This window comes from Furipterus horrens, unplaced genomic scaffold, assembly GCF_987537825.1.
Source record: "Furipterus horrens unplaced genomic scaffold, mFurHor1.1.pri manual_scaffold_1, whole genome shotgun sequence".
NCBI lineage: Eukaryota > Metazoa > Chordata > Mammalia > Chiroptera > Furipteridae > Furipterus > Furipterus horrens.
Genome location: NW_028327171.1, coordinates 164,163,227 through 164,176,523, shown reverse-complemented (window position 1 = coordinate 164,176,523; position 13,297 = coordinate 164,163,227). Strand labels below are relative to the sequence as shown.

The following is a 13,297-nucleotide window of genomic DNA, read 5'->3' as shown; positions in this document are numbered from 1 at the left end:
TCACTGCTTTTTAATTACTAAAAAGAAAAGCCCCATGAACCCATGGAAGCAGCTGGTATGGTATTTATTTGATGCTGATAAGAGTAAGCAAAAGTTTCACTAAGGATATACATAAATAAAATATATAAATATCAATAATATATACTTACTTAATATATAGATATTTATATCTATAAATATATTTCCATATAAATATAATATTTATTTATAAATATATAGTTATAGATAAATGAGATATGTGTTTATATATGGTAAGTATATAAAATACATGTATAGCCCTGGCTAGGTGGCTCAGTTGGTTGGAGCACTGTCCCATAGGTGAAAAGGTGTCAGATTAGATTCCCGGTCAGGGCACAGACCTAGGTTGCAATTTTGGGTCCCTGGCCATGGCATGTATAGGAGGCAACCAATAGATGTTTCTCTCTCACATCGATGTTTCTCTCTCTCTCCCTTCCTCTTTCTCTAAAATCAATGGATATATCTTCAGGTAAGGATTGAAATAAAATAAAAATTTATATATCTATATCTATCTATCTATCTATCTATCTATATAATATGCATCCATCTGTCCCTTATCTATCTAATATATACACAATAAAACACCACCTTATTTCACGCCTTTGAAGGAAAATAGGGCAGAAGATAAAAATAAGCAATGATCCTAGTTGTACATGCAGTTATTTTCAGAATAAGGTAAGCTTTCATCACTGTCCCCAAATCATTGAAGAATGGGTAGAAATCAGCTTTAAAAAAAAACAGTCACAAAGTCACGAGTCAGTATATTCAGTGTGGGCCACACAAAGTCCAGTCCCCCACACTCTGCCTGAAGAGAGCTTGTTCCAAACACTAGCTTTGAGGGACAGCATGTTGGGGTAGGAAAATTCATGGTAGGGTAGTTAGAATATGTGGTTTAAGAGAAGAGGGAATTCAAATAAGCATTACTCTGGCATTCAGAATATTTCTCCCTGGTTTTGGGAAAAAGAAAATAAAAAGGATGATATTCTATCATGCTGCAATAAGTAAACAAACTACCTGCTTGGGGAGAACACCTTTATGAAAGTGAATTCCAAATTAAGACCTAGAATAAATCAGAGATGTACTGTAAAATAAATCAGCAAACTCACAGTGTGCCAGGTATTGTCACAGTACTGGGTCTGAAGGGGAGAATGAGACATGGTCTCCACCCTGTTGCGACTCACTCCTGAGTGGAGAAGGGTGACAAGGAGATGAATAATTATCAAACAATAGCACCAGGACAGTGCTTCAGGAAAATGCCATGTGATCGCTACCGAGAGTAGGGGACTCAAACATCTAATTAGTGGGGTGAGAGGGACACACTTAGAAACAAATGCAATTACCTATAATATGGCTAGGAAAAGAACAGGGAATAATTCACTACTGAGCGAGACAGTCAAGCTCTTTCTTCTGTACTTCATCTCAGCAGTTTTAACCTATTTTGTGAGGCACCTGGCTTATTTCGGGAAGATATTGTAGACTTAATATGTAGGAAAGGGTTTTGACCCTTTTAAATAAATTGCTGACTTTGCAAGTTGTGCTCCTAACATAATGCAGTATTCTGGGAAAGGGGGATAATTTAAAAGACTTGTTCACAAAGAAAAAATTCTTCAGTGTAACTTGTTATATCCCGAATTTACTGAACAAGTTGTGTTCATTTGGTACTTTAATTAATCAACTTAAAATATTCATTGCTTTATCAAGGTCTTTGCCCTTAAGTAGCAGATAAAAGATAAGATGTTCTTATGTATGTCCATGGGAAAAGAATAGAAACAATTGTTGGACTAAAATCTTGATTATTGGAAGCACCCCGGCTAACATAATGCTAAGCAGAACACTTTCCTTATTTTGAATTATTCATTTATTCTCAGTCAAAAAGCATAATTAAAAGTCACTGAAAAAATATTCTACTATTATTTGATGGTTCACAATCTTGTACTACTTCAAGTTCATATTCCTACTACCAGCTATGATTGCAGAACATAGCCAGTGAGAAGACAGGAGACTAGGCTGGAACACAGGTGACCTGGGTACTCCCTGGAGGCTGTTTTGGGAGATAATCCCAAATATTTCCTTATTTGATTAGCATATACCAATGGGCAGTAAAATTACAGTTAATAGACTATTCCATTTAATTAAAGACATTTTACTATATTTACATTTCAATTAAAAAGACAATCTAAAAATGTTATGTAACCAAAATAATACTTTTTTTTTCTCTCTCAGAATTTAAAACCATTTGGAATTGTTCTAGTTTGGCCATTGCTATATGCCACTAAAAAATGGAATGTATTCAGAACCACTTCTTCAAACAAGTTTTGATAACCATTTCAATGAATGCTTCATACTACATTTCTTCATAACCACTAAATATATAACTCAAAGATCACGATACCATGTACTCACAACTAACAATGAAATTACATATTAACTTTCTGACAACTCTACTTATAGCACAAGTTGGGACTGTATGGAATACAGAGCAGTCTAAGGTACCAGTGTCTGTAAACATCAGGTGTGGATTTATATGCTGTCCATTAAAAAAAAAAGGATTTAAAACAGCTAAGTTGGATCAGTGCCAGTTGCTCTGAGAGATGCGTTTGCTATGAATTTGACGCTGGCACCTAACCTGACACTGATGTAAGCCAGCTGAGAAGGCCCTGAGGCTGGCTGGGAACAGCTGTCCCGGGCCCTCAAACATCATTAAAAATTACTAGGTTGGGATGGTGTTCTCTTGCCCACTTTCTTGGGTCATCCCGTGGATGGAGGGAAGATGTTCTATTTCTTTTTCTTCTCTTGGACAGGTGCTTCATTCCGACACTGTCCTGGAACCTCTCAACAACTTTCTCCCTTCATACCCCACTGGTCAGGAGCCACTGTGTCACATGTATTCACCACACTCTTGACCAGACATAGTCACAAATTGCATTTTCAGTATATCCACTTGTTTTATGATTTTCTTTACAAACACACACACACACACACACACACACACACACATCTCCTTTATTTCCAATTCTTTGACATTTAGCATTTTAAATTGAGCATTTCTGTTTTATTATCTGCTGTGGACAAAGGCAGTATTTATGAAATAATTGCACAATTCTATGTTTGTAAATTCTGAGCAAAATGATTCAGTGGCTGAAATGCTCCTGCTTTTGAAAGTTATTGAGTCACTGTCATCTTTGTCCTTTTTGAGTGGCTTATTCTGTATTATAAGGAACGACACATGTGGGCTGCAAAATCTCAGTTGTGACTGTGCCCAAATGCATGGGGAATTCTAAAATTTCATTCATTCACTTAACAAATACTTTTTGATTCAGTGCTGGGTGTTCCTGGGCTCATGACCTAATCAGTGTCTATGTCCCTCACCCACACTGTGCCCAACATGCAGCAGGCTCACAGTGACATGCACTGAAGAGATCTATAAAAAATAAGTGGCCCCTTGCCTATGAGTAATTCGCAAAGTGTTTTGTCCTTTGTCCTAAAGACATAAAAGTTTGAATAATAATACATGATAAGCTATATACCTCCAAGGACCAGGGTGACTTCAGGATGCTGGTGATGCCGTGGTTCTGTCTCCTTGGCTACACTGCCATCCCAGAAGTGACAGTCAGAGGCATGGATAAACTTCTGAGAATGAAAGGACACAGCTGGGGTGGCCTCTCTCTACAGTGCCATAGAGTCCTGCACACTGGTATTCTGAGGGATGGTTTCTGGGATGGTTCAAGTACTGGTCCAGACTGGGAAGCAGAAGCTGGGCCCAGGCTGAGCTCGGAGCTGTTGAAAAAGGGCTTTGTATGGATAGAGAGGCAAATGGATAGGAGAAACCCAGGGACCACAGCCAGGGAGGTGAGGGTGAGTGCTGGAGGAGAGGACTAGCCTCATATACAACTGCACTTCATAAAGCATAAGCAAATGGAAAAGAGCTGGAGCTGGTGTGGGTTCTTCATCTGCTACGGTGTTTTCCATAAAGCATCACTTTCAAATAAGTGAGAACCTTGGTCAAATATATAATTTTCAAATCTGTGACCTTGGCATTAGACCTTATTATAATACTAGATATTTTTAAAACAGATGAAATGGCCATTTTGAATTTTTTATAATACTTTTAGAAAACAATCTCTTACTTTTCTTCTTTTTCCCCAGCAATGGGTTCTCTGCAGTGACTGGAAGGGAGGGAAAGATCACTTAAGAAACTATTCTGTGGAGAGAGCATGACTAGCACACTGCAATTTTTGAAGTTGTTGTTGACTCAAGTCACAAAAAGTAAAAGCCCTACTTCAGGGCATAGTCTGACCCCTGCACTCCCACAGACAATGGGAAGAATAGTGGTATGTTTTTTGCATGAGGCAGACAATACTTCTAGAGAACACCCAAAGGCTGAACACATTTAATACACTCCATTGCTTACTTATCAGACTAAATTTTAATGCCCTAACCCAGGAGTTGACAAACTTCTATAAAGACTTAGCTGGAAAATGTTTTAGGATCAGCGGGCCATATATTCTGTCCCAACTATTCAAGCCATTTTAGCAGAAAGCAACTAAAAACAATGTATAACAGATAGGCAAGACTGTATTCCAATTAAACTTTTTATGAAAACAGGCAATGGGCTAATTTGTCCTAAAGGCCATAGCTTGTTGACTCTTAGTCTAGCCCTTCAATCTTGAAATTATATTAAAATTATTATGTTTTGTGAAGAGATAATACATTTCAAGGGACATTGTTTTCACCCATTCTACCCCACCTTAAAAAGTTATTTACTGATACTAATCTATGTATTATTAAAAACATGCCTGGCAGTTGAGAAATTGAGGTCGGCATAAGGAAATTCTTCAGTAGTGTATTAGGGGTTCCTCTGGGCAACCTTTTCTTCAGTGAGCAGAGGGGAGCATGAAAAACATGCACTCAAGTGGCATAAAGGTGGGAGGAATGGGAGCATTGGATGTAGTTCAGAAGACCCTCGTATTAGGGGTTATATGAATAGAGTATCTGAAAACAGCAGGATGAAGTCTAACAGGAATAAGTGTAGTTTGTATAATAAAGTATACAAATAAATCATACCTGGAAATAAAAATATACAACAATGAAGTAAATTCGGGATGAGGATGACCTAGTCTGGCAGCAGCTCAGATGTTTATGGGTCATCACCGGTACAAAGTGAAAGCTGCTTAAAGCCATTGCAGTGGCAAGCTGCATCAGAAGAAATGCTGTCTAAATAAAGCTTGCTTTTAGTTCCCTTATATTTTGTACTAGCCAGTCCACATTTGGAACATCATGACAAGAGGAATCATGAGAAACAAAGAACAACAAACAGGAATAAATGAAGGGATTAAAGATGCTTTCAGATGAAGAGGAAACTTACAAAGGATATACTAGAAATCTTCACATTCTTAAGAGTTTTCAATTAGAAGTGGTAGCATATACTTAGTCTGTTTTCCAAAAGGCATGTTTTTAATGATGGTAGGGGTCACAGATCTCTTTGAGCACCTGATAAAGTCATAGGCCCTCTACTCCCATGAAAAAATTATAAATTATACACACGTTTTTCCTACAATTTTAGGGGGTTCTTAACCAGGGTTAGAACCTCTAGCTTAGAAGTTGTAAGGACCCAGGTTTCTGTTTCATAAAAAGAAACTGTTTCTCCCTTGACTTCTAAAGCAATACTTCTGATCAGGGAAATTGATAGAAAGATTCCTAACCTGGGAAGAGGGAGTGGGAGAAGAATGTGGAGCCAATAACCCATTGAGTCCCTCCCAATTTTAAGATTCTACAATCTAAAAGGAACTTTTGAATAATTTCACAGCATTAACAAAAATATTTGAAACACTATTTGTTGTTGCCATTCACGTTACACTTTTAAATACTAACAATACCCATTACACTCTAGTAATTGAAACAGGGTCAAAACAAAGGTCATCCAGGCTCCAACATGTTTTATGACATATCTGAAAAGATTTTTATTCCCTGATGCACACTACAAAGGCAGCAGGTGTATACATTATTTCTTATATTACAAACTATAAAATATTTATCTTCTCAAGCTGCCTTTTGAAAAATTTGGCTGTACTGAGGGGCATGGTAGCAGAAGCCCCACAGCATTGTGATATATGCTCTGGTTTTGCATTTGGTTATGAGTATTTTTCTAAGGAGCTACTTTATGCCATTATGACCAGACATACTCACAAGGTATTTTATTAGCAGCATTACATACTTTCTACATTTTGGGATGTATGTTCTAGGTAACTCATTAATGTCTAAACATGAAGGTTTTGTTTTTTTTTTAATATTAACTATTGGGAAGGAGAAGAGGTACATCTCAATTTTAATTCTACCCTTAAAGGAAAACAAATAAATCAAAGTACTTGAGAGTGAAGCTTATTTCTTTAAAACTCAGGTTCTCGGGAATATAAAGTAGGAAAAGCTTCCTAATATTCTTTTGATAAATAATTTCTGGATTTTAAAAAATTTCTCCTACTTAAATCCTTATCACTAGTTCTGCTAATAATCTTGAAAGATTCCCCAATTCCAAAATAATTACAGACACATTATATTCAAAATTACTTCAATGTTTCCTACTTACAACCATATACAACTATAATGAGGTTTTATAAATGCCTGTTGGCTTATACACAGTGCTGCTGCTTGGAAATGATTCTCATAATAAGTATGGCCAAAAGGGCTGCGAGCCTCAAGGAGAAGCTGTGTGTGTGCATGCATGTGTGTGTGAGGTTAATTTGTGTATGAAACCCCAGTGATAGATGTTACTCACTTTAAAAGCCCCAAATTCATTTTTCTATTGGGGCTGAAAAGCAAGGTATTACTGCATCTCTTCATTTCTCAGCTTTCTCCCATTTCCACTGCTTTAATTTTCCATTCAAACCAATTTCTCAAAATGGCAAAACAATTCTGCCATTAATGGTAGGCTTTAAGTGATATGGAGGGCTCATTTCTTTTTCTAGTTCAAATAATAAACTTCCAAAAAATGATTAATGACAGTGGACCTATTTTCTATAGAAAGAATTATCAAATTCTGTCAAAATCTGTCATATTGTTTTCTTAGCTCTCAACAAAACAAATACATCCAGACATTCAGGGGTCATAAAGAGTTTTAGGGATTCATGTTAGGTTATTCCTTCCATCAGCTTTAGCTATAAATACAGCTGATGAGTAGAATTCTAGAGGAGAGTGGTTCTCAAACTTCAATGGGGAGCAGAATCAGCAAAAGGCCTGTGGAAACACAGACTGCCAGACCCCCATCTCCAGAGTCGGTGACTCAATCAGTCTGGGTTGGGGCCCAGTAACTTGCATTTCTGGTGATGCTGTTGCTGCCAGTCTGGGGACACGCCTTTGTGAACCCCTGGTACAGGAGCATCTCTGATAGATAACTGGTTGCAATGCCGTATTTCCTCTATTAATTCCAACTTTCATGGCTAAGGTTTTGAATCATATTCTAGACTGGACCCAAAAATGGAAGACAGCTTTCTCTGGCTTCAGAACCTACATAGCCACATCTTCTGTAACAATCCTGTGGGAAATATTAGTAAAGAGTGCAACCCCTCTTCTGGAAGAAGAAACCAAGCTATTTTCCGAGTCCTTTCCTCACTTTTCCCTCCCAGAATAATATAATTTATTTAATTATTAACTTACATAATTTTTTTCAATTATAGTTGACATACAATATTATATTAGTTTCAGGTGTACCACACAGTGATTAAGCATTTATATAACTTACGGAGTGATCACCCCAATAAGTTTAGTACCCATTCTGACACTACACACCATACACGGTTATTACAATATTATTCCCTCACTTTCTTCAAACCACTTACTAAGTATATAGAATAAAACTCAATAGGAAAATAATTCATAAAGCTCTATTGGAAAGAAGATTGGCATACTCACCAGAGAGGAAATATACCCAGTCGTGTGGTAATAAAAACCATGGCAAACATAACAAACAGGAGATCACAAATTTTCTGAAACTTGGCATAATTTGCCATTTTTGCAGCCTATGAAAGGAATGAATATGATATATTAATTTAGTTAAACTGATAAATAAAAACTTCTTTGAATATGCATGAATCTGCTATAAGTTATAATTGTCAGATGCATAAAACTGCCTGCTACTTGGAAAGGTCATGCATCAGTATTTATAAATTACTCATCAGTCCAGTGAAATGCAGCATTAGCCATAAGTAGAACTACTGACTGCCACAGATTTAATAAAATATTCAGCAACCTGAAAAATTCAATTATATGGTTGATTTCGGGAAAATAGAAAAATAAGACAATTCTTGCAATATAGATGATATTAGCAAGCCAAACACACCAGAACAGGAATTTGGCATAACAGGTCAAAACAGAACATGTTATATAATCCTTTAAACCTTTAATGAGTTCTAAACACTATGACAACAAAATTTATACAGAAAATATGAAGCCTTTCTATATTTTTCTCCTTTCTATTTAGAATTATAGGTTTTCTTTAAACAGGCATAAGGATTATTCTGGGGAAATAGTTTCTCGGCTTAGTCTCATAAACTTAAAACTGAAGAATGTGTCAAAATCACATTTTTTCAATGAATTCATTTAGGTATAATTTTCAATGTTACATTAATGGGTCATCTTCTAGATGACAGTCACTAATGCTGAAAGTGTAAGAAGTACTCTAATATTTATGGAAGTGATTCAAGTGACTACTTTTTATACTATAAATTAGTCGAGGGAAGAAATCACATCCTTTTCTCTGCCATCTACATATGGATGATTCTAAGTAAAGACAAGTGACACTGAAAACATTGTTTTGTTAGGCACATTGAAGGACCCACTGAGCTAAAGTCAACCCGAAAACACCATTTTGATTGGTCATCTCTTTTTTACATTTTTACCAAGAATTCACAAGCACCTCCCCCACAGAGTTATAAATTAAAGATGTCTTCTGAATTCATAACATTATTTTCTACTTTTTGGAAAGTTAAATTAGCTGGGTCAAACTTGAAAAGACTGTTGACAGTGTCCACAGAAGCTATAACGTAATAGCTTTAAGTAAAACACAAAGCTACGAAAGAACTATATCCTAAGGGCAAATATCAATTAACTGAATGGAAGCTTTTTAATTTCATGAAAACTTTAGTATGACACCACAAATTATATTGAGAAAAAGCATCTTTTGCCTCCTTCTGGCTAGACAGTCAGGTAGTTGTTTTTTTTTTTATCTTCATTTACCAGTATTCAATTAAAAAAGGCATTAAACATCAAGTTTTTGGGAATATCTAGGCCATAGCTCCCACTTTGAAGACTTGGCAGTCAACATATCTCATTACTTGGATGTACTTAGGTAATATTTTGTAATATCAAAGAGAATCCAGGTAATGAAGAACATTTGCTTTAAATCACATGGTTGGAATTTCTGGATTATTTTTCTTTTCTGAATTAAAGTGGCACATGACGATTCAACCAACATTTTCAGTATTGTGGCTCTGCCAAGCATCATGCCAGCTGTTTTCACAGAGACTGAAGTTAGCAGATTATACAGAACTATTTCAAAACTGTAGACTGCTGTATAAATTTCTACTTTCAAGCATGCTTAGCATTTATCAAATGGTGACTGATTTTTCAGGGCATTGCTCTTATACTAATTATATTTCTCCTTTAAAAATATGTGGAAAAGAGCTTAGGTTGAAGCACTTCAAAATCATAATGTCAAACTATCTGACATATCCTTGCCCACTAGGACTATTTTTCTGTTTCATAAACTTATAGGAACCAAGTTTTTTTTTTTTTAAATGCTCTACATACATCAAACCTTGACTAATTGTCTTTACAGCACATTCAGTTTCATGGTACAGGAAATTTCTGCTTTTATTGCAATAACAGATCATTATTTGAGGTCACCTTTATTCTGTATCTACAGTGACAGTAAATGCTTCAAAGGGACAGACTGTGGGCCACCAGGAAACAAAAATCAGAATACAGATTCTAAGACCCACTTCTACATAGAACTTTTGCTCTGGTAAGTTTATTTTTGACCAGTTACATAAATTTATTAGTTTGAAGTAAAGCAAACTTTTATTTAATCATATGAATATACAATTAAGAGTAAATATTACATCAAAATTTTGCTGGGGATTTTATCTTTTGAAATATACTAGAAGCATTTTTCTTTTTTGGCTACTTTAATAATTCTAAGTGATAATGGTTTGGAAAGTTAATCAAAGTACAACCAATGTATCCTCAGATAATTTTTTACTTATATGCATAGAAAACAATTTTTACATATAGTTTGCAATTTGTATACACTTCTCACTGTAAAAAACTAGGATAATATTGTATACTGGCAATAAAAACTATGACTACTAACTGATTTCATCAGCATGTGTAACTCCCATTAGTAACTGAACTACGTACACTTTTTGGATAGATCAGTAAGAAACTTATAACACCAGTAATAAATGTACTCAAGTAATACTTTTCCTAATGTAAAGCATTCATTTCTTAAGTCTGGAATAATAAAGGTGTTCATTATTCCATTAATAAAGAATGCTAACATGATCAACATTTTTTATATAAAAATTTATATACTAATTTAAAGTTTCACTCTCACCAATTTCACCTACAAAGAAAACTCTACAGTTTCAAGGCAGGCATATACTAATGTCCCCAGCACCACGTAGCATAACATAGAAGAAGTGATGATCTTTGGGACTTCCTCAGTTCTAGATTTTGTACTTTTAAAGATGAAAAAAACTTTTACCTCCAGAAAAGCATCGGCTGAATCGTGAAGACAGAGAACGAGGGTCCCTACTCGAGCCATGTTGTTGACATATGAAAAGGTAATCAAGAAAATAGACACCAGGTGATGCAGGAACATAATGCCAAAGTCCTTGGGGAGGAAAATGGAGCCATGTTAGGGCTTAGCAGTTTATCTATTCAACCACTCAACAAATACTTTCTGAAGCTCTGTGGGTCTAACACCGGCAATGCTAGAGTGAGTAAGACACAATCCCCCTCCTCTGTGATTTCCCCCTCCTCTGTGAGTTCACCATAGAGTGGGAGAGACACACAGGAGACCAGTAATTATGGAGAAGGTAATAACAGTCAGGACTAAGGCCAGATCATAAAGGGTGTTTTGTACCAATCCAAGGAATTTGGTGGTATGGGAGAAATTACTCTAGGATTTTAAGCAAAGAAAGACTACTTGAATTAGTATATACTTTGGGAAAATCTGTTGGGTAGCAGTGTAGGTCCAACTGGACCACTTCTCTGACTAGTTCTGCATCCTTCTCCTGGAATGTGCTCAGTGGGACATTAAAGCAAGCATCGTAATATATTGGCTTTTCTAATGAATACTACACAAACAAGCTCTGAATTTTAACTAGTATTTGTCTATAGGCATTAACAATTTAGAAAAAAAAGGAATATTGGCTATTTAAAAAAATTATTTATTTGTTTGTTTATTTTTAGAGAGAGGGGAAAGAGAGAGAGGAGAAAGAGAGGGAGAGAAACATCACTGTGTGGTTGCCTCTCACTCGCGCCCCCAACTGGGGACCTGACGTGCAACCTAGTAATGTGCCCAGACTGGGAATGAATATTGGCTATTTTTATTATGGTTAATTTCAAGGGAGCTACTTCTTGGCCCATATGGAAAGATTATCTTTCTCAGATACTATTTATCTCCTGACACAGTTTCTTGTGATATGGAATTTCTGTTGTTTAGAAGTACAATCTCTCTAAAAGAGGCTAAAGAGGGGATAAATAGTGATGGACGGAGACTTGACTTGGGGTGGTGAACACACAATACAATATACAGATGATGTATTATAGAACTCCACACCTGAAACCTATAATTTTATTAACCAATATCACTCCAATAAATTCAATAAAAACTTAAAAAAAATACAGTCTCTCTTTTACTGGTATTTTTACTCTTATTTAATCTACATTTCTCCCAGAATAAACTTGAACTTCTCAGGTACTTAAATGCCAGTATTTGTTCTAATGGTGATCTACTTGAAGCCCTGTACCATTAATGTAAAGACCAAAAAAACTAGCCAAAATGGAAGCATATTATGAATCTGAGAGAGAAAGAGAAAGAGAGCAAGTGTGTGCACACACATCCTCTTTTCAGGAGCTGTTGATATCACACAGCCTAAAATTTGTAAGGTCAATTTCCACGACTTTTAAATGGTTTTAAAACATTTAAACAATGGTCTCTCTTTAGATCCTGAAAGTAAACTTAAAATCCACAAGAAATAAAATATTGCTCCTATGAGTCCTTTTGCTATTTATTTTATTGTATAGTTCCCATATTGAAAACACTTCCAATTATTTGATTTCAATTTATATACCTTGAACCTAAAAACCTATGGATATTTTTCGTGTTTAAATTCCCATGATACAGAACTCTTAAAAATGTCTCTTTATGTTTTAAAATGTCAAGCTTTAAATGAAAGTAATGAAATAAAGTTAAACGTGTATGTTTAAAGAAAAACCCACAATGTTTAAATGGTTCTATATACACTTTGATGAACATGTCCAGAGGTTACTTTTCTGCTTTGGAAAGTGCCAAACACTTACTGATACCATACATATTGACTTATTACTACTACAGTAAACCCTCACTTAAATTCATTGATAGGTTCTATGACTTGAAGTGAATAATGAAACCAATTTTACCACAGTCTAATTGATATAAACAGGAATTAAGTTCCTACAGCATCTCACTGTTATAACAAAACAACTGAACAAAACTGTGTTATTGGAAAAGCTGTTGTTTTAGTTTCCTGAATCAGGTCATATAATTTTTTCAGTGAAGTGAAACTATGTCTCTTATTTTCAATTAACTGGGCTGTGCTGCATTGATGGTGAATACCACGGTTAGAAGAATCACCTGTCTTGCATCAGTTAGTTCTGTCTGCCTGTAGTAGAAGTGCAGAACTGAGTCTTGCAAACTTCTGCCACCTGTTGACTTACCACTATGCTCCTTCCTCTTGAACAGTGGTTCTCAACCTTCCTAATGCTGCGACCCTTTAATACAGTTCCTCGTGTTGTGGTGACCTCCAACCATAACCAAAGCACAGTGATTAATCACAAAAACAATATGTAATTATATATGTGCTTTCTGATGGTCTTAGGCGACCCCTGTGAAAGGGTCGTTCGACCCCCAAAGGGGTCGCGACCCACAGATGAGAACCACTGCTCTCGAACCACATTCACACCTAGTTCTCAGCTCTCTGGCAGAGAGAAATGATGACCGTGCTCTGAGTTTAATGAGCGA

The 13,297-nt window shown here is 35.9% G+C and overlaps 1 protein-coding gene across 3 annotated transcripts in view; it reads right to left on the bottom strand.

The window, feature by feature from the left end:
- Nucleotides 1-13,297, bottom strand: part of CERS6 (ceramide synthase 6) — a 288,817-nt gene that overhangs the window by 40,055 nt on the left and 235,465 nt on the right. For all 3 annotated transcript variants that reach the window (XM_090280493.1, XM_090280496.1, XM_090280500.1), the window contains exons 7-8: nucleotides 10,775-10,903; nucleotides 7,924-8,030 (exon numbers count right to left, since the gene is read on the bottom strand). In XM_090280493.1, coding sequence (XP_090136619.1) covers nucleotides 7,924-8,030; nucleotides 10,775-10,903 — 236 coding nt within the window. The remainder of the gene's footprint in view (nucleotides 1-7,923; nucleotides 8,031-10,774; nucleotides 10,904-13,297) is intronic.